Source organism: Lemur catta, chromosome 17, assembly GCF_020740605.2.
Source record: "Lemur catta isolate mLemCat1 chromosome 17, mLemCat1.pri, whole genome shotgun sequence".
NCBI lineage: Eukaryota > Metazoa > Chordata > Mammalia > Primates > Lemuridae > Lemur > Lemur catta.
Window position 1 is genome coordinate 4,164,432 of NC_059144.1, and position 24,310 is coordinate 4,188,741.

General features: G+C 60.0%; 1 protein-coding gene across 1 annotated transcript in view; it reads left to right on the forward strand.

Annotated features, from left to right (window-relative positions):
* SORCS2 (sortilin related VPS10 domain containing receptor 2) overlaps positions 1-24,310 on the forward strand; it is a 486,540-nt gene that overhangs the window by 449,549 nt on the left and 12,681 nt on the right. The window contains exons 13-21 of the mRNA XM_045528260.1: positions 3,110-3,201; positions 4,015-4,122; positions 10,227-10,347; positions 11,094-11,227; positions 11,993-12,121; positions 14,652-14,823; positions 20,694-20,880; positions 22,332-22,465; positions 23,718-23,841. Coding sequence (XP_045384216.1) covers positions 3,110-3,201; positions 4,015-4,122; positions 10,227-10,347; positions 11,094-11,227; positions 11,993-12,121; positions 14,652-14,823; positions 20,694-20,880; positions 22,332-22,465; positions 23,718-23,841 — 1,201 coding nt within the window. The remainder of the gene's footprint in view (positions 1-3,109; positions 3,202-4,014; positions 4,123-10,226; positions 10,348-11,093; positions 11,228-11,992; positions 12,122-14,651; positions 14,824-20,693; positions 20,881-22,331; positions 22,466-23,717; positions 23,842-24,310) is intronic.

A 24,310-nucleotide genomic window follows, 5' to 3' on the forward strand; every position in this document is an offset into this window, starting at 1 on the left:
TGTCCTCACCCCTCCTGAAATCCCCCAGGCTCAGCCTGCCCTGTGAACCCCTCCCTTGGCGGCCTGCTGACCAAGCCTGGAGTTTCTTTGCAATACCACATCATTTGCCCCCAAAACGTGAGCTGGACCCCGCGCTGTGGCAGAGCCCTGGCTGACACGGGCCCTCGAGGGCGGAGGCCCTGCTCTCCGGCTGCTGCCGCCCAGTGGGTGGGTGAGTTGCTGCGTGGGAACCGTCTGCCTCCGTGGGGTCTGTCCCCGGGCTGTGAGTTCCTAGGGGCCAGGCCTGCATCTGTCCCCGCGTCCCCCACAGACAGGGCCTGGAGCACTGGCTCTGTCGGACGGTGGACGGATGGGGAGGAGAACCGCAGATGGCTCTTCCTCACAGTACCCTAAACTCTGCACCTCTGACGCCCTAGAATCTGCAGGCTGTCACCTCCCTTGTCTAGGCAGCCTCTGTCAATGTGGCCTTAGTCAGCAGCTTATCCCAACCACTTTCCTGAGCTCATGGCTAGGCCAGAGGACAGCAGCCCCCTGCAGCCGTGGGCTGCGGGCGGTGGGGCACACATGTTTCGGGGTGCAGCCGTGGGCTGCGGGCGGCAGGGCACACGTGTTTCGGGGCACAGCCGTGGGCTGCGGGCAGCGGGGCACATGTGTTTCGGGGTGCAGCCGTGGGCTGCGGGCGGCGGGGCACACGTGTTTCGGGGCGCAGCCGTGGCACAGTCACGGCAGGGCCGGGAGCCCACGCGGCCTCCTCTGATGCGTGTCTGTCACAGGGGCAGCAGGCCAGGGTGGCGCTGGGGGCAGCCATGACCATCTGTGGCCTCAGGCAGGTCACTGTGTGTCTCTGACCCCCTTGGGAAAATGGGGAAATATCCTCCGGGGGTGGCCGCTGTTAAATAAGACGTCGCGTGGCACTGGCCACCCCGGCCCGCCCCTCCCCTCCACCTCCGTGTTTGAAAGCACAGTTCACACACATCCAGATCCCTTCTGGCTTTTCTCAGCAGCTCTGGCCCACACCTTCGCAGGGCACCTGGAGCCAGCCCTCTCCTGGCCCCCCACCCCTGCAAGGTGCCCGCCTGGGTCCTGGGGATCCCTGAGGACAGCAGCCCCGCTCAGCAGGGAGGGCTCAGCTGCGACTGTCGTGGTGGCCCCCTTCTCTGGCGCTGGCCTGACCTGACAGACTCCCACTTCAGACGGGAAGGGAGAGGGAGGGAGGAGGGACGGTTCTGGGACACAGCCGCTCGCTCTCCACCTCTGTTCTCTGCACACACCAAAAGTGTTTTCTGGAGAATTCCTAGCAGCAGAGGGAAAGAGGGAAATGCCAGCGAGACTGTGAGAGCAGGTGGGAATCTCTGAGGAAGAGCTTTGCAGGCAGGGGAATGGCACATGCAAAGGGCCTGAGGCGTGTTCAGGGAAAGGCTTCCTGAGTGGCTGGTGGGGGTGGAGGGCAGCTGGGTGAAGGCTTTGGAGTTGATTCTAAGGGCCGTGGGGCAGGGGGGCACTGGGAGATTGTGGTGGGATTGAGGGGCATGCAGGTGATGGGACCTGCCGGGCAGCAGGGCCGAGGGCTTGGCTGGCACCCCCAGGCTGCTGAGGTTCCACGTTCCTGCCATGCGGGGCTCTGTCCGTGTCCAGCCTCCCGCTGCTCCCAGAGGATCCAACATTGAAACAAAGAGCCTTGGAATGGAGGAGCGGAGAGAAGATGCCAGCAATAGCTCTCTTTACGGCATCCCCATTAGTGTCCCCAGCTGTCCCAGAGCCATCTCCCTGAAGCCTGGGACTCCCCAGCTTGTCCTGTGGGGTCAGCACCCGGCAGGGAGCAGCCAGCCGAGCCCACCCAGTCCTCACCCGGCACAAGCCGTGAGGCATCTCTGCACGCTCTGCAGCCGCTGCCGCCCGGCCCAGAGCCCGGCTCAGGGGGCTGTGTCCACGGCCCGGCTGCCACCGCAGGCCGGGCCCTCTGCAGAGGTCTCCTGCGACTGATGGGGACCCGTGAGCTTGCCGGCCCTGGGGAGGGGCCCAGGGGGCTCTCTCCCGTCCCCTGGGCTGCCCCGCGTCCCTGCTGCAGGACCACCGGCCTGGGGCTCTGACCAGACGAGGGCGGGAGGGCGAACGGGGCCACGTCCTGGGAGGAGAGGTGCAGGGCGAGGGCATGCGGTGGGCATGGCAGTGCCCCTCGCTGGGCCACGTCTGCAGACACACGCTCACCACCTACACACGCATGTTCACTGGAGAGCTAGCGGAGGTCCCTTGCGTCCTGGCGTGACTTGGGAGCCACATCGGCTCTGCCCCCTACCAGCTACGAGGCCTTGGCACACCCTCAGCGGCCCCAGCCTCAGCTTCCGCCTCTGTAAAGTGGGCCCCCCCCCGGGCTGTGTGCAGACCAGCGAGACCCCCGTAGGTATCTGCTCCTGGGTGAACCCTGTCTGGGCCAGTCAGCCTTTGTCCCCTGAAGCCTTGGTGCTCATGCATTCATTCACTCACTCACTTGTTCATTTGTTCGTTCCATACATGCTCCAGGGCACCCACATGCACCAAGGTCTGAGCTGAGCTGTGCTGGGCACAGAGAGGGCTCAGAGCGAGCCTTGCCTCTGAGGAGCTCCCTGGCTGGCAGGGACAATGACATATGAGTGTGGCACATGTTGGGGCAGGGGGCTGAGGCAGAGGCAGCTCCCTCCCCAGGCAGCATCAAGGAGGGCTTCCTGGAGGAGGTGACACTAGAGCTGAGTCTTCATGTCAAATTGAGATTTGCTCTTACTATGATGCCTGTCTGAAATGTTCTCCCAACTCCCCCTGCCTCTTCCTCCCCTCCCACTGTCAGCGCTTGTGCGTGAGTTTCACGTAGAGAGGACCCCTGCGGTGTTCATCTGAGACGCTGCCCTCACGTCAGCAGTGTAGAAATTGCCCCCTGTCCTTCGTGTACCGAGTCTGTGTGGGCCGGGGAAGCCCAGGAATGGCCTGGGGCCATGGGGACCCTCAGACAGCCCTGGCCTCAGGACCGGGCCTCTGCCGACACCCCACACCCGTGTGTTGACGACTCTGCTTCCCGGAGTGACCTCCAGCCCTCCTGGGGCCGCTGCCCTCAGAGCGCCGCCCGCGTCTCCCGCAGGTGTTCGAGGAGGAGCATCACATCCTGTACCTGGACCACGGCGGCGTGATCGTGGCCGTTAAGGACACCTCCATCCCCTTGAAGACCCTCAAGTAATGTCGCCGGGGCGGCAGCGGGGTGTGGGTGCAGCTCCTCCTCCGTGCCAGGGGCCTCTCAGAGTATTCCCCAGAGTGTTCCCCGCGGGCCACAGAACAACCTACTGCGCCCCGGCGATGGGGGCAGCAGGGTGCCGCCAACCCTCCCGAGGGCTGCAGAGCTGGTGACAAGCAAACGGGATGGGCGGACAAGGCAGAGGGAGGCTTGGGACTGTGGGCCCAGGGGAGGTGGGGGAACCAGGAGGGCTTCCCAGAGGAGGTGACTTTTAAGCATCAGCAGGAATTAGTTACATGGAGGAACTGGGGCCAGGTGACCCAGAAGCCCACAGCCTGTGCTGGGTAAGAGTGGGGTTGGCAGTGTTGCCGCGCATCTGCAGACCCTTATGGGGAACTGAGGGCAGCTGTGAACTTGGGACCTGAAAAGCAAAGCTAGAGCAGCTGCCAGGAAGCCAGTATCTCTTTAGTCTGAAAAAGAGCTTTATCTACTGCAAGATGGCAGCACTGCAGTACAGGTTCCATCACTGGCCTGGCACCCCCTGGGCTGGACTCAGGCCTTGTGTGAGTGCAGGTGTACCCCAAGGGGTACAGATTGTCTTCATGGTACTCAGATAACACACCCAAAGCACGGGGTCAGGACACTGCTGAGCAGTTGCTGTCAAGATGGCTGCTGCAGCCCTGCCCCCAGAAAGGGCAGGGTTCGGGGTCCAGCTGTGGCCCAGATGCTGGGCTGGCCCCAGAGACAGCCTCAGTGGGAAGGCGGCCGTGTCCAGCGTCCCAGACACAGGGGTGCTGAAGGCCCTTCTCCCGCAGGTTCAGCCTGGACGAGGGCCTCACCTGGAGCACGCACAACTTCACCAGCACCTCGGTGTTCGTGGACGGGCTGCTAAGCGAGCCGGGAGACGAGACGCTGGTCATGACGTGAGTGCCGGGGGCTGGGTGGGTGGCAGGTCACAGCCAGCCGGGCAGGCAGTGCCGGGGCCACCACCTCTGTCTCCACACATGCCCCTCCCCGGGGGAGTGGCAGCTCTTAATGCCCCCTGCCGGCCTCGCCCCGCCCCCTGGGAGCCAGCCACTCTGTTTGCATTCGGGAATCTGCCACCTGCCCAGGGTCACCTGGCTGGTGGGGCCGAACCGAGGCTCACGGCCCCTCTCAACTGCAGTCCCGGCCCCGTGTGCCTCTCGGGTGGATTAGGCTTGTTAGTATTGTCACCCACTGGCGCCTTCTGAGCCCCACACGCAGATGAGGACGCGAGACCCAGGCAGGCCAGCACAGGGCGAAGCAGCTGTGGCCCGCCCGGCACCCTGGCCTGGGTTCGGAGGCTACAGCACCCGGCCCAGCCTCCATCTCCACCCGCCCGCTGTGCCCGGCCCCACCGTGGGCCAAACGCCGCCGGAGACACCAGGAAGGGAGAAGGGGCCTTGGAGACCCCTGCTGCTCAGAGCCACCCTGGCCAAGGAGCGAAGACACAGACGATGACATGGACACACAGGGTGTGACCACAGCCCTGTGGCCGCACTGAGGGAGAGAAGGTGCCCCGGTAGCCGCTGAAACGAGGGCCTGGTGGCCTCGTCCTGTCAAAGGCGGAGCTGCCCCGGCCCCCAGCTCTGCGTCTCTGACAGCTCCAGCGACCCTGCCACCGCGGTGCCACGTCACGCAGCCGTGCAGGGCTCCGGGACACCCTTCCTCCTCTCAGTGCCACCCTGTCTGCCGCAGCCTGTGAGTGGGACCTTGCCTAGAAATAGGGTCTTTGCAGATGTCACCGAGTTCAGACGAGGTCACGCTGGCGCGGGGCTGGCGTCCTTCTGAGAAGAGCAGAAGGCGCGGAGACGGGCTCAGGGAGGAGGAGGCGGCGTGAGGACGGAGACGGGAATTGGAGTGACGTGGCCGCCAGCCAGGAGCACCCGGGGCTGGGAGAGGCAGGAGGGGACCCCCTGAGTCCCCCAGAGGGAGCACAGCCCTGCCCACGCTCGAGTTGGGACTCCAGCCTCAGAGCTGCGGGAGACGCACGGGGATGTTCTAAGCCAGCGGCCTGTGGTCACCTGTGTGGCAGCCCCGGACGCGCTGCGGGGGCCCTGACTTCCCCGCGTGTCTGCCCAACCCGGGCTGGGCGCCTGGACTCTGGACAGCTCTGCTCTGTCCCCCCCCGGGCAGACAGGCCCAGCCCACGTGCTCCCCACAGAGTCTCAGCAGGGTCCCCACCGCCCCTCTCGGCCTGGAGCGGCCGTGTTTCCTGTGGCAGGTCTGGATTTATGGCCTGGGACTGAGTCCCTGGCACAGCTGCAGTGTGTGAGCCCAGGTGGTGCCCGTTCACAGGCCCGAGTCCGCCTGTCCTGCTGGCGGTGGTCTTCACGCCCTGAGCCCATCCAGACCCCCCTGGCCCCGAATGCCCCATAGAGGCCCACACGGACAGGCCCCCGGGAGAGCCAGAGCCCATCCCTGACCTCCCCTGTGCCCTGCCCTCTTGGGCCCACACCCGGCTCTCCCCGGGGAGCAGGGCTGCTGTCAGCAAGAAGCTGCCCACCCCGCCCAGGCCAGCCTCCGCCCTGGGCAGAGACGAGGCCCGGAGCTGCTGCAGGGCCAGCGTGTCCCCTCGTCTGTGGGGGAGGCCAGGCGAACATGGCCCTGAGCTGCCCTAACTGCCAGGGCCGGGCTGGGAGCTCAGCCTTGGAAAACCCGCCCTGTGGGCCCTGCCACCTTCGCGCCACCACCCACCCCCGACCAGCCCGTCTGCTTGTCACTTGGGAAAACCTCGGAGGGGCCTTGGCTGAGGCCGCAGGAAGCGGTATTTCCTCTCCCTTTCCAGAAGCCTCGGCCTCTTCGTCCGCCACACGGGGACTCTCACCCCACTCTCAGGTCGCTGGGAATGCGCCATGACAGCTGCGCCCCTGTGACGCTCCGTGCGCTTCTTCCTGGGTGATGGCAGGAGCACCCCCGGTTAGACTCGGAGGCCTTGCTGCCCAGCCGGCCGCGCTGCTCAGCAGCCCTGCGTTCCCCCCAGAACCCCGGCGGGTGGGCACATTGTTCCCGAGAAGGAAGGGCCCCCACTGACCTAGCTGCGCGTCCAGCTCACGTCGCAGCGCAGTGTCAGCGGCCTCCAGACCGCTCAGCGTGTGTCCCTGTGCTCTGGACGGTGTGCGACGGTGGGCCTATCTGGGGCTTCGTGCACCCTCCTCCAGCCCGGAGTGTCTTCCCCTCGCTGGACCCTGCCCCACCCCGGCCTGTCCTCCCTGTGTCCCTACCAACACGGCTGTGCCGGGCTGCGAGGGGGCTCTGCTGACCACCTCCTGCAGGCAGTCACCTGGCCTTGCTCTCAGGAGAAATCTCCGTGGAATGACTTACGCCCTGTTTCTGGAGGTGCTGAGATCTCCGGAGAATTCTGCCCGAGGGAGGGGTGGGAAGAAGGAAGGGGCCCAGCCAGGGACGGGGAGAGGACCCGGGATCCCATCCTATAAAATCCAGGTAGAGCATAATCACCCTCTTGTTCCCTAAGTGCCCTGGCGTGTGCAGAGTCCCGGCACACTCGGCTCCTGCTCCGCCCGGGCCCGGCCCCGCCCAGTCGCCCGGCTCTAGATGGTGGCGCTCCCGCCTGCTGCTGGGGCCTCGGGTCTTTTCCTGAGGCCACGGGAGGTGGTGCCACATTTGCCGGGAGTGGGAGGCGAGGGAGGTAGGGCGTCCAGTTCAGTGCTCTGGCTGTGGCGTGTTGGTAGTGCGGTGGGTGGGCTCCGCCTGGAGCCTTGGCACGGCTGAGCTGTTTCCTGAGGCCAGAGCCTGGGAGCGGAGGGGACAGTGACCACTGCCAGTGAGGGTGGCCCCAGCCCTTCTGCAGACTGAGCAAGTCAGCCCGGCAGAGACGGGCGCGCTGTGTACCCCAGAGCCCCAAACAGACTCGGCTTTGCAGGACGTCGAACCTTCACCCTGACTGTCACCACGGCAGAGCCGGCTGTGGCCAGAGGCAGCCCGGCTTCCATCCCGCACCCACGGACGGGGCATTTCATCCCCAGAAGGATAATGGCAGAATTCACAGCCGGGTGCTACAACCTTTTAAGTTTTTCTAAAAAGCACCAGAATGGTTCCTGCAATCCTGTTTCACAGAGCTGCGTCTTCAATCAGCCTGACAGTGCCAGTTGACACAGGAAGAATTCGGACCGCAAAAGGCCGGCACGTCGGAGGAGAAAGTTCGTCTGTGCAGACCCGCCCCCGCGGCGCTGCCTTCCCGCCCCTCCTCCCTCGGCACCTGCCGCCGCCGCCTCCCCACGGGCTCAGCAGCCGCAGAGCGGGGAGGGGTCCCCAGGCCCTGGGCTCAGGCATGGGTGGGGACCCCAGAGCCTCGCCGGGCTGCAAGCTGCTCCCCACTCGGGCATGAGCTGCTCAGGGCCAGCAGACTCACGGCCCAGCCCCCACAGCTTGGCCCATTTTTCCATTTTAGCTGCAAAGCGATAAACAGGCTTCCTTTGGCACCTGCTGAAGACTCAGAATTAACTGGATGAGATATTTCCCGCAGTGTCAGGCGAGGTTTTAGGTTTCCTAAAAGGCAGGACTTCAGAGACACGGAAGGATTAACTGATGAAGCAAGCCAGCCCCTGCTCTGCCCAGGCTAGGGCCGCAGGTGGGACTGAGAGCCCCCGGGGGACCCTGCAGCCGGCAGCGGTGCTGCCACGGCTCCCGGCAGAGCGTCACAGTCCCAGAGTCACCAGCCCCGGGTTCCAGCGCTGGCTCCTCCAGGAGCTAAGCTGAAGCTGCGCGGCTCTGGGCGGGTCCCTTGCCTGGGCCTCAGTTTCCTCACCTGTAAGATGGGAATAACAGTCCTACACTCCCCACAGGGAGCATTTGCCTGGTGGCAGCAGGTGCCCCACACACGTCATGCCACCGTTTGCAGGAGTGAGAGAGCCCCCACGCGTGCTGGGTGAGGGTGCTCTCGGGGGTGCAGTGTGCCCCCTGAACAAGCCTCCTTTCCTGAGCTCAGGCCCCACACTGCCCAGATGACCGGCCGCCAGGCTTGTGTGGGTGACGATGCTGGGCAGAAGGCCCCCAGTGTGTCGATATTCTCCGGAGAGGGGGCTGTCCACCTGGGTGTGGCAGGGGACAGACAGCAGGCTGGACACCGTCTAAATCACAGGCGCTTTGGAGCCAAAGCCACACATTCCTTGTTGGAAACAGCGCCTGCAAGAGCCGCTGGACAAGGCAGAGTAGAGGCCAGGCCGCAGGGACGTCTCCCCTGTCCTTGGTGGGCAGTGTCACCAGCGGCTAGGAGAGTTCCCAGGCCAATGCTCGAGCCCCCTTCCGTGCTCCTCTGAGAGGGACGGAGCGGCCCGCGGCTCCTGGCTGCCGGTGCAGGAGAAAAGCCGCCGAGATTGGCAGTTCCGCAGTGAGGGGCCAGGCTGGACTGACAGCCCAGCGGGCGCCTCCCAGCCCCAGGGGCCAGTGGTGACGGGGCAGGGACGTGAACTTGAGGACGGGGTGGAAACGGGCCGGCTGCACCGGCACGGAGCCCTCCCGTGCAGGCCAGGCGGCAGCTGCCAGGACGGCAGGAGGCCCACAGCCCAGCGTCACGGGCTCGGGTTTGATCTGTGAAATAAAGATGAGCCCACCTCCCTCGTGACACAGTTCTGGGGAGTGGGGGTGATGTACACGTGTGTGCACGTGTGTGCACGTGTGTGCGTGTGTGTGAAGCTCCCACTATGCGCCGGGCACGCTGCCCACACTGGCACTGATCCAACATCAGTCCTGAAAGGCCAGTCGTCTTGTCCCCACTCTAAAGCCAAGGAAACTGAGGCACAGGAGGGAGATGGGCCTGCCCAGGGTCACACGTGCGGGAAACGGGGTGCCGAGGCCTGCCTGACTCAGAGGTGCCCTGTGGAGCCAAACCTCGTCTTCAAATATTAGCCTCAGACATTCATTCCCGGCCGTCATATCCCTGAGAACATACTCCAGTACCTCTCTCAACACCACTCCAGAATGCGGGTTCAGTCCGTTCAGATCATGACTGGCCACCCCAAGAATCCAGCCCCTGTTAGTAGTGTTCAGACAGGGGCCAAGACCAGAGTAGGGTGTATCACCTCCCCCATCCAGATGCCTGACCTTTGGTAATATGGCCAGAGCACTGTAAGCTGGACTAGAGAAGGCCAGGGAAGGGCACATTGGGCCCCTCTTCTGGAGTGGTCTTTGGACCCCAAACATAAGGTATTGGGGATGTTGAGTGGAAGCTCCTTAGGAAGAGGCCCTCTGGGCATGCTCAGCAAATGACTGCTCACTGCCAAGCAGAGGATAAGGAACAGCACAAACTGTGTGACCTTGGGCAAGTTACTCGACCTCTCTGTGCCCTGGCTTTCCTGTCTCTAGCATGGGGGTGGACTCGCCTCACTGGGCCACGTGTGGGCTGCTTCCCGCACGGTGGGGCTCCCTGCATGGCTGCCTCCCCCACCCACCAAGGCTGGGAGCAGGGCGCTGAGACGTGCCCCCCGTCGCCCGCCTGCTGTGAGTCGGGCCTGATGACTCACCGTGTCTCCTGAGATGCCAGTTCCACGTGGGCGCGAGCGCCCTGCGGCCCAGCGATAGCAAGCCGGGTTTCTGCGGCACAGAACCCTCGCGCGGTCGGGCGACAGGAGCAGGAGAAGATGACAGTACCAGGCTCAGCCTGGCCACGAATTGTTCCTCAAAGCAGAACACAAGGGCCAGCATGTGGGGTGGGAAAGGGCCCTGGCGGTGCCTGGGAGGCCGGGACCCGGCCACGGGGCCGTTTCCCTGTCGCTCAAGGAGCAGGCGTGTGGGATCGGACAGGATGAGCCACGCCAGTGCGGCTGACAAGCCGGAGATCACAGTGGTCGCCGTGGGAACACTAACGCCGAGGCCTGCCGAGCGCCCGCAGAGGGCCAGGCTCTGTCCGGGCAGCACGGCCCGGTCCCCGCAGGGCAGGGGCCGTGTCCCTCGCAGTGTGCAGTGGGAGCTGCGTCCGGAGGGGAGGTGCCACCCGGCGGCTGGGCCGGGCTAAGGTGGCTCCTCTCCCCCCCTCATCCCTCCCCAGCGTCTTCGGCCACATCAGCTTCCGCTCAGACTGGGAGCTCGTCAAGGTGGACTTCCGGCCCTCGTTCTCCAAGCACTGCAGTGAGGACGACTACAGCTCCTGGGACCTCACCAACCTTCAGGTAAGGCCAGGACGCGGCCGGGGCAGGCGGGCTGGGCGCAGCTGGAGCGCAGGGCCTGGGAAGGGAACTGCATGCCAAGGGGTCCCTGCCAGCCCAGGCTCAGGGTGGGGCCCGTGGGTGGACAGCACTGTGAGGACACGTCCGGGGGAGGGGACCCTGGCCGCAGGCAGGCCAGGGTGACCAGACACCTCCTGGGGTGGGGACGAGGACCCTAATCCAACACGGAGGGTACGGGAGTGAGCCAGACTGACGGGGCGGGCTCTGCACTAAACTGGATGGCACAAGGAAGAGCACGATGGCCTCACTGCCACCCACAGCGGCTGGTGCAGGGGCGGGGGGGGCCTTTTCTCTCCTCCCCTGAGGACCTGCTGTGTGCACATGCGCCCTTGAGGCTGTGGCTTGTCTCAAGCACAGGGCCGGGCACCCTCGGGGCCTGGGGGTGCAGTGGGGCCCTTAGAGGGGGACTGTGTTCCCAGCTGCTATGTGACCCCTCAGGGCCCACCCAGGGCTGTACACAGAAGGTGCTTAATGAATGCTTGTGGGTTGGGATGGGAGGGAGGCTGCCTCAGCTTGACCTCAGACATGCCACTTCCCCTTCTGGGCCTCAGTTTCCCCATCTGTAAGAGGGGACACGCTCCCTGCCCCTCTGCCGCCTGAGGAATCGGGCATTTCCCGGGACAGGCGGGATCAGAGTACAACCCGCGCAGAGCTGGCGGCCGGGCCTCACCCTCACATTCCTGCTGCAGGGCGACCGCTGCATCATGGGCCAGCAGAGAAGCTTCCGGAAAAGAAAGTCCACATCGTGGTGCATCAAGGGGAGGAGCTTCACGTCAGCGCTCACGTCCCGCGTGTGTGAGTGCCGCGACTCAGACTTCCTCTGGTGAGCAGCCCCTCGCGCCTGCGCAGGGCTCTCGCACTTCCTCCCATGGAGCCCGCGATGCCTGTCGCGACCTGCTCTCGGGTCACCGTCACTTCTGCTTTATTCCGTCCCTTAGTCACCAAGGCCAGCTCACACTGGAGGAAGGAGCGTTAAAGAATTTGATGTATTTCTAAAACCGCCACGGTGGCCTGCTCACGGAGGGGGAGCACCTGGGGGGCAGGCCGGGGCGTGCGGGGGGCAAGCTGTGCCCACCCCAGCCCTCCTCCCCCCAGGGCTCTACTGACAGCCCCCGACCTGTCCCCTGCTCCACTCAAAAGCCACCCGTGGCTGCCCACTGCCCACAGGGCAACGTGGCTCGAGAGGCCTCTGGCCCACCTGCCTACCTCCCCACCTCACCCCTCCATCCTGCTTCCTGACATTCCACCACCTCTGCCCGTCCCTGCACCTGCACTGACCAGGCCGGTCCCTGCCTGTCTCTGATCATCCTTTGAGATTTGCTTGCCTCGTCCAGGAAGCCCTCCAGGTTCCTCTGAGTTCCCAGTATCCCTCTGCATCCCTTGTCATTCTGGACTGTAGCTGTTGGTTCTCAGGCCTGTCTCCCCCCTGGGACAGGACCATGGGTTCTCCTCCATGTCCCCACAGATGGGCACATAGTAGACCCTTGGCATGCGGTTCCCTTCCCAGGCCCCCGATGCCACTCCCATGCTGGTGGGCTCTGGCCCCGACTTCTGCCTGTTTCCCGACCACTGTCCTTCCTCCTCCCAGTGACTACGGATTTGAGCGCTCCCCGTCCTCAGAGCCTGAAGCCAACAAGTGTTCTGCCAACTTCTGGTTTAACCCGTTGTCCCCGCCTGATGACTGTGCCCTGGGCCAGACCTACACCAGCAGCCTTGGGTGAGTGTGCGTGCAGGGCCTCTGCTTGCCTGAATCCGGGGCCCAGCTGCCACGTGCCCCAACTGCATTCCTGGCTGCTGCTGGCACCTCCCAAGTGCACTCAGGGAAAGAGAAGTCAGGCTGAGGACGTCCTGTGCCCAGGACACAGGAACAGGTGGCAGGGCTCACGTCCTGTGCTCAGGACACAAAAGCAGGTGGCAGGGCTCACGTCCTGTGCTCAGGACACAAAAGCAGGTGGCAGGGCTCACGTCCTGTTCTCAGGACAGAAGAACAGGTGACAGGGCCCACGTCCTGTGCTCGGGACAGAAGAACAGGTGACAGGGCTCACGTCCTGTGCTCAGGACACAAAAGCAGGTGACAGGGATCATGTCCTGTGCTCAGGACAGAAGAACAGATGACAGGGCTCACGTGCTGTGCTCAGGACACAAAAGCAGGTGACAGGGCTCACGTCCTGTGCTCAGGACAGAAGAACAGGTGACAGGGCTCATGTCCTGTGCCCAGGACACAAAAGCAGGTGACAGGGCTCACATCCTGTGCTCAGGACACAAAAGCAGGTGGCAGGGCTCACATCCTGTGCTCAGGACACAAGAACAGGTGACAGGGCTCACGTCCTGTGCCCAGGACACAAAAGCAGGTGACAGGACTCACATCCTGTGCTCAGGACACAAAAGCAGGTGGCAGGGCTCACGTCCTGTGCTCAGGACACAAGAACAGGTGGCAGGGCTCACGTCCTGTGCTTGGGACACAAAAGCAGGTGACAGGGCTCACATCCTGTGCTCAGTACACAAGAACAGATGACAGGGCTCACGTCCTGTGCTTGGGACACAAAAGCAGGTGACAGGGCTCACGTCCTGTGCTCAGGACACAAGAACAGGTGACAGGGCTCATGTCCTGTGCTCGGGACACAAAAGCAGGTGACAGGGCTCACATCCTGTGCTCAGTACACAAGAACAGATGACAGGGCTCACGTCCTGTGCTTGGGACACAAAAGCAGGTGACAGGGCTCACGTCCTGTGCTCAGGACACAAGAACAGGTGACAGGGCTCATGTCCTGTGCTCGGGACACAAGAACAGGTGACAGGGCTCATGTCCTGTGCTCAGGACACAAAAGCAGGTGGCAGGGCTCACGTCCTGTGCTCAGTACACAAAAGCAGGTGGCAGGGCTCACGTCCTGTGCTTGGGACACAAAAGCTGTGGCAGGGCTCAGGTGTACCGCCATAGGCACAGATGAATGAACTTGGCTCGCAGGCTGAGGAGCCCACAAGGTTCTGCCATCTGCACTCATGTGACCCAGCATCGGGGACGCTGCCTTGAGTTGGCTCTGAACAGAGAGCAATGGACAGAAGAGGTCTAAGGTGCCCCATGGCTCGCACCTGCTACAGAGCTAAGCCCACCCCGAGAAGGACCCCCCTGCCCTGGTCCTTCTGAGCCTCTGCAGTGCCCAGACCCTCCCCTACTTACCAACACTCAGCGAGCCAGGCCCTCACTTGGGGGCTGGAGGTGCTCACGCTGCCTGTAGGTCTCAGCTTACACAGCACTTCCTCCAAGAAGCCTTCCCTGACCACCCACCCCAATGCCCTGAGCTTACTCTGTCATAGCACAAATCCCAGTTGTTGCCATCACTCACCTAATGGTCCTCCTGCTGGGGTGCAAGCCCACAGCACATGGTGGCTGTTCCTTCCATCTGGGGAGTGATGAATACAAGCTGTGTGCCAGGGGACAGTGCCCACAGGTATGAGCCATCATGACACTTCTCCTCCACCACAGGCTGGGAACATCGCTTGTAAAGGATTAACTTCGTATAAACATGTTAGGTACGTAAGGGCTGGGAACCTCAGCTATGGAAGGTCCCAAACATGCTCCATCTGAAGGCCCAACTTCCCCATTTCTCTGTGGGGAAGTTTTCAGAGAGGAAGGGAAAAGCCTGTGGGCTCATTTGAAAATCCCCATCACGCCCCCTGGGCACCCGAGGAAACAGGAATCAGGCCCAGAAAGGGTAGGCTTTGGCCTCAGCAGCACATATCCTGCCATCTACCCACTCATCCAATCATCCATCCATCCATCCATCATCCATCCATCCATCCATCTATCCATCCATTCGTCCATCCATCCATCCATCTGTTCATCCATTCATCCAACTTCTCATCCATCCATCCATCTACTTTCATCTGTCTATCCATCATCTGTCCTTCCATCCATCCTTGCAATGATTCATCATGCATTCATCCATCTACCCATCCATCTGTTTATCCATCCATCCATCCATCCATCTATCCATCCATCCATCTAGGTATTTGTCCATTCATCTATTTAACCATCCATCCATCTATTTATCCACTCATCCATCTATCAAGCAGGTGCAGTGGCCTCTCCTGCATCCCAGGGCTTGGCAAGAAGGGACTAATGTCTGAAGTGTCAGAGCCAGGACCCGTATCGAGGACAAAGGATTTCATTTCATAGCGTATGCACAGCGCGGGTGCTGGGGGTGGCGCAGCCCTTAGAGAAGTGTATTTTCCTTCAAACCACCCAGGTACCGGAAGGCAGTGTCCAACGTGTGTGAGGGTGGTGTGGACCTGCAGCAGAGCCCAGTGCAGCTCCAGTGCCCCCTCATGCCACCCCGGGGCCTGCAGGTCAGCATCCGTGGCGAGGCGGTGGCCGTGCGGCCTGGAGAGGACGTCCTGTTCGTGGTACGGCAGGAGCAGGTGAGCGGGCGCTGTCTGCAGGGTGAGCGGCGGGGACGGGCACGGGGGGCTGCTCCCTCCACGCCCAGCAGCTCAGGGCATTGCCGTGGAGACAGCCTGCTCCAGGCAGCACAGGCGAGGGCGGACGGAAATCCGCTCCCTGGGTCCAGACCGCCATTAGCGGCGAAGGAGACGCAGGGGGTCCCAGACCGGACGCGGAGAATGTCAGCGTGCCCCGTCAGAGGTTCGCGTGCTTCACGGGTGCTGTGTGCGTGTTTGCTGGGCCATGGTGTAAGATTTACTCATTCCGGTGGGTGGCAATAGGATTTTTTAAAACCTCTAATTATATTGATTTAGTTAATTTGGAATCGTAAGAAAAGCAGAAAGTTAAAAGCACCTATTACTTATAATTATACAACCAAAGATAAACTCCGTGTGTGAAGATACAGACATAAATACGCACGGAAATAGATACACACTTCCTCCAGTCTCCCATCTCTCTTTTTTCTTTAGAACAAGTGTTACATTTCTTCTGATTTTAAAAATAATATATGTTCATTGTAGAACATTTTGAAAACACATAAAAAATATCGAGAATATAAATATCACCAAAAAATCCTGATCCTCAATGGAAACGACTATTTATATTGCATATTTCCTTCTAGTCTTTTTAAGTTACTCTGTGGCATGTTTATTTCGCTGATTATAGAATTAGCTAGTTCTTATTGTAGGAAATTCAAAAACAAAAACTAGAAAAACTTACAGATATGCAGAAAATTCAAAACTACAGAAAAGCACAAAGGAGCGGTCGATGCTCCTGTTCCCAGCCCCGGAACGCCCGGCTGGGACAGTGGGCGTCCTGCACACAGCTCTGCGGCGTCCGGGTCTTTGGTTAACAAATATGGGGAAGGTAGCAAGTGTGGCTTCATGACTATGTGCGTTTTCTTTAAATGTCCTTCAAACTATGGTGCTGGCCCGGCGTGGTGGCTCACGCCTGTAATCCCAGCACTCTGGGAGGCTGCGGCAGGGGGATTGCTTCAGCCCAGGAGTTCGAGACCAGCCTGAGCAACATGGTGAGATTCCATCTCTGCAAAAAATAAAAAACTTTACCAGGCATGGTGGTGCCCACCTGTAGTCCCAGCTACCCAGGAGGCTGAGGCAGGAGATCGCTTGAGCCCAGGAGGTGGAGGCTGCAGTGAGCGATGATGACGCCACTGCTCTCCAGCGAGGACAACAGAGCGAGACAGACCCTGTCTCAAAAAAAAAAATGGCATTACAATATTTCAAGCAACCATCTAGTTCAAAACAAGATAAATAATAAAAAATAAAAGCTTTCAAAAATACTGTGCCAAGGTGAGGTGGGATGATTATGGCAAAGTTCTTTGGAATAGGACAGCAGGGAGCCTGGACTAGTGCAAACAGGGAAACTGAGGCACAAGAGGACACAGAGCTGTGCCTGCCGAGTGCCTCTGCATCGGGCCCTACTCCCTGCACTCCTCGCACAACCTCGCGTGGTGCGCTCTTGCCAGCCTGGGTTACAGCTGGGGAAACCAAGGCTCGGACAGGTGCAGTCGCTCTCCTAAGGCCACACAGTCTGCATGAGTCCCAGGCGTCAGGACTCCAAGTGGACAGAGACCGAGTCTGGGGCCCCCAGACCTGAGCCGCTCGCTGGTGCAGGCTCCGACTCACCACCACCCCAGGTCCTGCCCGTCCCAGCTGCCCACGCTGAGTGAGACTATCCTGAGATCCACAGCTCCAGCCGAGGGGGCCGCCTGGGTGGGGCTGGGGCCCCTCTGTTCACAGCAGCGTCTAGGGGTGCCAGGAGGACAGAGCACCCTGCCCGGCCTGGGGTCACACACACCCCCAGAGTTGTGAGGCCCCTACGGACCTCCAGGAAAAATGGCCATCTGCTGCCCCCTAGAGCCCGGCATCTGAGCAAGTCAGTCACGTCCCAGATTCTCCTAATGGAGCCAGACGGGCAAGCGGCCAGCCCCAGGGGCCGGTGGCTGGGACCATTGCTGGGGCTGCTCTGCGGGCCTGGGGCGGAGTTTGCGGAGGTCAGGAGAGTGACCAGAGATGCTCTTGGCAGAGAAGCAGCTGCTCTCAGCAGAGAGGGTTCCCGGGGCACCCCTCGGAGGAGCTACTATTCCCTTGGGGAAGGGGCGGGAAGGTGGGGTTGGGGTGGGCACACACACTCACTGGTGCAACTCACACACGCACACGGGGACACGCCTGCTTGCACACGTGTTCACACAGGTTCATGTTCACACTCGTACACACTTGCAGACACATTTTTGCACTTACGCACACACTCACACACAGGCCAAGCTAGGCTTGGAAATAGCACCGGATTTAGGGGAGCCCTAAAATTAGACCTGGCAGGGAATCCAGAAATAGACCTACGCAAATACGCCCACCGGATTTTTCACATAGGTACGAAAACAGCTCACTGAAGGAAGAATGGCCTTTTTACACAATAAAAAGGAACCTCGACTGAACCTCACACCTGATAAAAATCAACTCACAATGAATCACAGACTTAAATGTAAAGTGTGAAAGTCATAAACTCTTAGAAAAACCATAGGAGAAAATATTGGGGATCTAGGACTAGAAAAGTGTCCTTAGATTTGGCACTAAAAGCACACTCCTTAAAAGGAAAGGTTGACAAATCGGGCTGCATCAAAACTCTGCACTTCTGCTCTGCGAAACGCCCTCGCTAAGGAGAAGAGACAGGCCGAGGGCGGGAAATACCTGCAGACCACGGGCCCAGCAAGGACTGGTACCGAGAACACCTAACGGACTCTCAGAACTCAACAGTAAGGAAACAAACCGTCCCGCTGGAAAATGGGCAAAAGACCCGAGAGACCGTTCACTCGAGACGGTGTGGGGGAGCCCGAGACCCCCCCCAGCTGGGGCTAGAAGCCACACTGACGCCAGCAGAGGAGCAGGGAGAGGCAGACAGGTCGTGTTGGTGTTACACGTGCACAGCACCTTCGCGAGACAGTGAAGTCCGAGGTCACCAAAGCAAGATGCTTCTATACTTTTTGGACAAAGAACAATACCTTGGAAAATAAATACTGGACAAAAAAAAATCTGACTAGGGACAGTAACATTTTCTAGGGGAGTGACCAGGAGATGTGCCAGGTGTGGAACAGGTGGAAGATAAGGGGTTCTCCCCTAAGTGTGTGCCTTCAGGCCCCTTGCAGTCCCTGGGTGACCGGCTCAGGTGACCAGGGCCATTTCCTGCCCCTGGTAGGGGAGGGCACCCCTGGCCGTGGGTGCGTGCAGGAAGGCGGGCCGGCTCTCCCTTTCTGAAATTGCAATTTCTCCAGGGTTTTTGACCCCAAAATAATCAATATGCCAATCCAGCTGTGTGGGGGTGGCACATCCTCCACTCCTGCAAGGATGTGTGGATGGCCATCAGCACATGGACAGATGCTCGGCACCGTGAGCCGTCAGGGAAATGTACACTAAAACCACAGGTAAACAGCACTGCACACCTACCATAAAGGCCAAAATAAAAAATAGTGACAACACTAAATGCTGGTGAGGATGCGGGGAAACTGGATCCCTCATACATTACAGGTGGGAATGGAAAATGGTGCAGCCATTCTGGAAAACACTTTGGCAGTTTCTTTTGAAAACTAAACATGGAACTACAGCATGACCCACACTTGCACTCTTGGGCATTTGTCCCAGAGAAATGAAGACCAATGCTCACATAAAAACCCATATGTTCACAGCAGCTTTATTCGTAAAGGCCAGAAACTTGCAATAAGCTAGATAAATGTCAAGTGCATTGTGCTGAGTGACAAAGCCACTAGGGTGACACCACACTCCATTCCGTTGCGTGTGGAGTCTGTGTACGTGGCGTCCTCGTCAGGGCAACGCTACAGACGTGGAGGAGGCATTAGTGGTTGCCATGGAGTCAGGGGCTGCTGAGGGGAGGGGGGTGTGTCTGTGAGGACAGCAGGAGGGATCCTGGCAGTGGTCACGCTGTTCCGCGCCTTGATTTTGTCAGTGTGGACGTCCTAGCAGTAATGTCACAGCTTTGCGAGATGTTAGCCGTGGGGGACCCGGGTGAAGGGTGCGAGGCTCTGCCTGTGCTATTCCTCACAGCCACGTGTGAATCTGTCGTGGTCTCAGAGTGAAATGCTTACTTGCCTTCAAAAGCCCTCAGTAATATAAATAGATCAGAATGAAATATACCAAGGTATTCATGGAGGGTATTATGGTGAGACTTTGCTTTTTCTTTTTATTTTCTTTGCTTTGATCTTCGTATGTTCTGCCTTTTCTATGTTGAGAATGTACTAGTTTTGTAATTAGGAAAAACATGACAAGTTGCTTTAACCAAGTGAGATATTTAAGGAGTAAATGTGTATAGAGTCCTCTCCCCAGGTGGCCAGACCACAGCTCCCGACTCCAGGCCAAACGTGCCTCCCTCCCGCTGCCCGGGTGCAGCACGGGAAGCCCTCCCGCCACGGGAGCAGCGGGGCTTGAGCCCTTCTCCGCGGTGCCCCCTAAACAGAGAGGGCGATGGGCTTCTGAGAGCCTCGTCCTCCGTCTTCCAACCTGCGGAGCGGGGAAGACGCAGCACATGCGTGGCGGGTTCTGGCGATGCCCGGCAGGTGCCCACAGACTGGGCGGCTTGAAACAGCACGAGGCTAAGGCGGAGACTCCGTTCTGACCTCCTGCGGCCCAGGCGGCCCAGGCGGCCCTTGGTTTGGGGCAGCTTCACTCCAGGCTCTGCCTCCGGGTCCCCACGGCCTCCTCCCTGCGTCTCAAACCTCCCTCTCCTCTCTGCCACCAGGACACCAGTCACGGGATCCAGGTTGTGCCCTACTCGGGACGACCTCACGCCAAGTACATCCACAAAGACCTGTTTCCAAACGAGGTCGCATTCTGAGGTTCCTGGTGGGCATGAGCTTGGGGAGACACTAGTCAGCCAGTTACGCCATCATCTGTGGCGAAAGTTAAGTGAACATAGTTTATGCGAAAGTAGTTACCAATTTTTGCAGTTTGGCGGGTGTAGACTAAGAAGATTGGTAAATGGTTAGTCATCATCCTGTTTCGTTCTTGCTCACGAGGAGGGTTTTCTGGGTGTTCCTGATGGGGGCTGCTTAGCAGAAAGCGACAGCGGGCGGAAGGGAGGGAGGAGATGATAACTGATGGAGACCTCTGTCCTGCCGGGAAGTTGAAAACCTTACCGCTTCCTTCACTAAACTTCCCGACTCCAAGGAAAATGTGGCTACTGGAGGATAACGCCCGTGGCCGGGAAGTGCGCGAGGTGACACAGCAGCGTGTGCGGGTGACCACATGCTGCGGGGGTGGCCATGGCGGGACCTGCCCTCTGCACAGACCCCGCCGCGTGTGAGCATCGTTCTGGCACCGCAGGACATGAGATCAAAGAGGAAAGCAGGAACCACAGCATCATAGAAGGGAAAACCGCGTCTTCTCTGGTTCCTGGGAGACGTGGGCGTCTTCCTCGTGGCAACACCGAGACCCTCTGCGCTGTGGGAGGCCCCTTCTCACACCCTGGCCCCATGCCTGGCGCAGGCCTCCGCGGGTCTCCCAGGGCCCTCGCCCCACCCTGAAACTTCTCCCTGATGTCACCCTTGGGCTCTCGGCCGTCCCTTTCTACCTCTGGGCAATTGTTCTGAGATGTAACCTGGCCCTCTTCCCCCCATCAAATGCTCTTGGGCTCCCTGTGTCGGCCCTGTACTCCGGGCTGGAATCTCAGAGGCAGAACCAGGTTTGGTCCCCTGTGGGTCCCCAGAGCCCACCCATTTCAAGGAAAGGAGGGAGCAGATTAGTGCATGAGGGAATGAGCCATTGCCAGCCCGTGAGCTTTGAGGGCCACTCCTGAATGGCCACATGATGTTTCCTTGCAGGGTGATGTCCTAACCACCAAGTACCAGGTAGACCTTGGGGATGGCTTCAAGGCCATGTACATGAACCTCACGCTGACTGGGGAGCCCATCCGGCACCGCTATGAGAGCCCTGGTGTCTACCGCGTGTCTGTCAGGGCAGAGAACATGGCAGGGCACGACGAGGCGGTGCTCTTCGTGCAGGTCAACTGTAAGTCCACCCCCTAGACCCCTCTGGGAGTTGCTCCCTGTGACAGAGAGAACCCGGCTCCTGGGGAACACAGGGGGTTCTTTGGGGCTACTGTAGGCCCCCAGTACTTAGGATGGTGAGCCCAAGGGCAGGGAGGCAGGCAGGCTGGGCTCAATTCGCACCACTGATGACCTGTACAATACTAGGGTGGTGGCAATGACAATGGTGGCAGTGACAACAATGGTGATGATGGTGATAGTGGTGTCGGTGACGATTGTGATGGTGGTGTTGATGGTGATATTGATAGTGATAATGGTGATGATGATGGTGATGGTGACAATAATGGTGATAATGGTGATGGTGAAAACAATGGTAGTGATGGTGATGGTGATTGTGGTGATGATGGTGGTGATAGCGATGATGATGGTGGTGATGGTGATGGGGTGGTGGTGGTGCTGGTGGTGGTGATGTTGGTGGTGGTGGTGGTGGTGGTGGTGGTGATGGAGGTGGTGATGATGGTGATGATGGTGATGGTGGTGACGGTGGTGGTGGTGGTGGTGATAGTGATCATGGTGATGGTGATAGTGGTGACAATGGTGATGATGGTGATGATGGTGGTGGTGGTGGTGATGATGGTGATGATAGTGATGGTGGTGATGGTGGTGGTGATGATGGTGCTGATGGTGGTGATGGTGGTGATGGTGATGGAGGTGGTGGTGGTGATGGTGGTGGTGGTGATGGTGGTGATGATGGTGATGATGGTGATGGTGGTGATCATGGTGATCATGGTGATGGTGATGGTGGTGGCGATGGTGATGATGATGATGACAGTGATGACGGTGATGATGGTGGTGATGATGGTGGTGATGGTGATAATGGTGATGATGGTGGTGGTGGTGACAGTGGTGGTGGTGGTGGTGATAGTGATCATGGTGATGGTGGAGGTGATGATGATAGTGATGATGGTGATGATGGTGGTGATGGTGGTGGTGGTGGTGGTGGTGATAGTGATCATGGTGATGGTGGAGGTGGTGATGATGGTGATGATGGTGGTGGTGATGATGGTGGTGATAGTGATCATGGTGATGGTGGAGGTGGTGATGATGGTGATGATGGTGGTGGTGATGATGGTGATGATGGTGGTGGTGGTGATGGTGATGGTGGTGGTGGTGGTGGTGATAGTGATCATGATGATAGTGATGATGGTGATGATGGTGGTGATGGTGGTGGTGGTGGTGGTGGTGATAGTGATCATGGTGATGGTGGAGGTGGTGATGATGGTGATGATGGTGGTGGTGATGATGGTGATGATGGTGGTGGTGGTGGTGGTGATGGTGATGGTGGTGATGGTGATGGTGGTGGTGGTGGTGGTAATAACAATGATGTTGATGGTGACAGTGACCAATAAGCAGTCTCTAAATTGCTCTGCGCTCTGATACCTTCTAACCTTCGTCTTTGGGGGGACCCCACAGCCCCCCTGCAGGCCCTCTATCTAGAGGTCGTTCCTGTCATCGGCATCAACCAGGAGGTGAACCTCACAGCTGTGCTGCTGCCCCTGAACCCCAACCTCACCGTCTTCTACTGGTGGATCGGCCACAGCCTACAGGTGCGCTGGCCTGGCCCCCTTGAGGCCTCCTCCTCACAGGCTCCGCTTGGGTGCAGAGTGGGGGTGGGGCACAGCCCTTGACGTTCGGCAGAAGGACTCAGTGTAGGATGCACTCCCCACCCTGGGGCTCTCCTGGGGCAGTTGAGAGGGGCACACGCTGTCCGTCCTTCACTCAACACCCACCCCTGGGCATCTTCTTGGGGTCCATCTGCTCAGGGGACACAGGATGAATCAGATCAGTTACTGCTTTTTCCTGGGAGAGAGATGGGAACAAAGTGGTTGGCCAGAGTTATGGTGTGACAAGTGTCATGGGAGTGGGAAAGTGGGATGTGTGAGAGCTCCAAGAAGGGGAGGCCATTTCTGGCGGGGTGGATACGGGGAAGGTTTCATGGAGGAGGAGCTCATTAGGACTGGACCAGATCTTGGAAGCCTCACTCAGAGGCCTGAGTTGTACCCTGAAAGCAGTGGGGAGCCAAGGACAGCTCTGGAGCAGGAGAGAGCCCAAGTCAGCAGAATGCCTGGGGGAGGGCAAGGCTGTCGGTCCTCAGGCTGAGGCCTCAAGACCAAAGAGGGGCACGCTTTACTCATTCAGCAAACAGCAGCCTGCACCCCAGCAGAAAGCCCCCACAGCAGCTGAGGGCCCAGACATGGAGGCCCAAGGGGGGCTGTAGGCTCTGGATTGTGTTTCCTTGGGGCTCTGGGTTCGGGTCTTGGCTCAGCCACTTCCAGCTGCAGCTCTGTGCACATCATTTCACCTCGCAGAGCCTCCGTCTCTGCAGCTATGGGGGTGGGATGGCCTTTGCTGTCTTGGGGTAACATTGCCGCCCACCCATGCTGAGTATGCACCACCCCCGCAGCTGGGGCACAGAGCTCGTGCTGGGTGACAGGGGCGAAGGTGCCCAGCTCATCTGCAGTGCGGCGGGAAGATGACCCAGGGCCAGGGGGATGAGGCCCAGCCTAGGGGCCGTGTTAAGGCTCCAAAAATGCCCAAACATGAGAGGTTTGGCGATGCCATGTGGAAGGAGGGGGTGCCAGGGGACTCGTGCCCATGCTGTGTTGGGTTAGAACCAAGGTGCCCTTGGTGGCACCCCTGCCCAGGTGCTGCCTCTGCAGAGCACCGTGATTGGCCGTTTGCTGGTGAGAGCAAGGGAAGGGCACTGTTTGCAATGTGGCTGGGCAGCAGACCTCGGGCCGCGTCCCTGTCACCCACTGCACCTCCAGGCCAGGCCCTGACCCCACCTGTGCCCTGCAGCCCCTCCTGTCCCTGGATAACTCCGTGAAGACGCAGTTTCCAGACACGGGCGATGTGCGTGTGACGGTACAGGCCGCCTGTGGGAACTCGGTGCTGCAGGACTCCAGGGTCATCCGCGTGCTGGGTGAGTCCTTCCCCAGGGTCGGGCCCCATGGGTGAATTAGCCATGGGTGTCCTGGCCTCCCCAGGGTGGCCCAGGGCTGGGGAGGAGGGGCTGGGTGAGTGCGCACAGCTCTACTCTGGCTTTGTGGCCTGGGTAAAGGCTCGCAGCCTCTCTGGCCTCAGTTTCCCCATCAGTAATGTAAATACTGACAACTCCTGTGTCCTGTGGCACTCATGGGACGGCACAAGTGAGGACATTGCTGAGTGACTTGACAAGGTTGTGCAGCAGGAGCCAGGTTCGGGCTCCGGTCCTGCGCCCCTCTGCTGGGAGGGAAAGGCGCCCTTCCGCAGACCTGCCGAGCCCCTGCTCTGGGTCCGGGCCCGGGTCTGCCCGTGTGTCTGGGGCTCCTCGCGGGAGATGTTTACAGCAGGAAATCGGTGCCAAGCCTAGAGGAGACCCACCAGCAAGCTCTTGGCCCCGTGCCCCACCA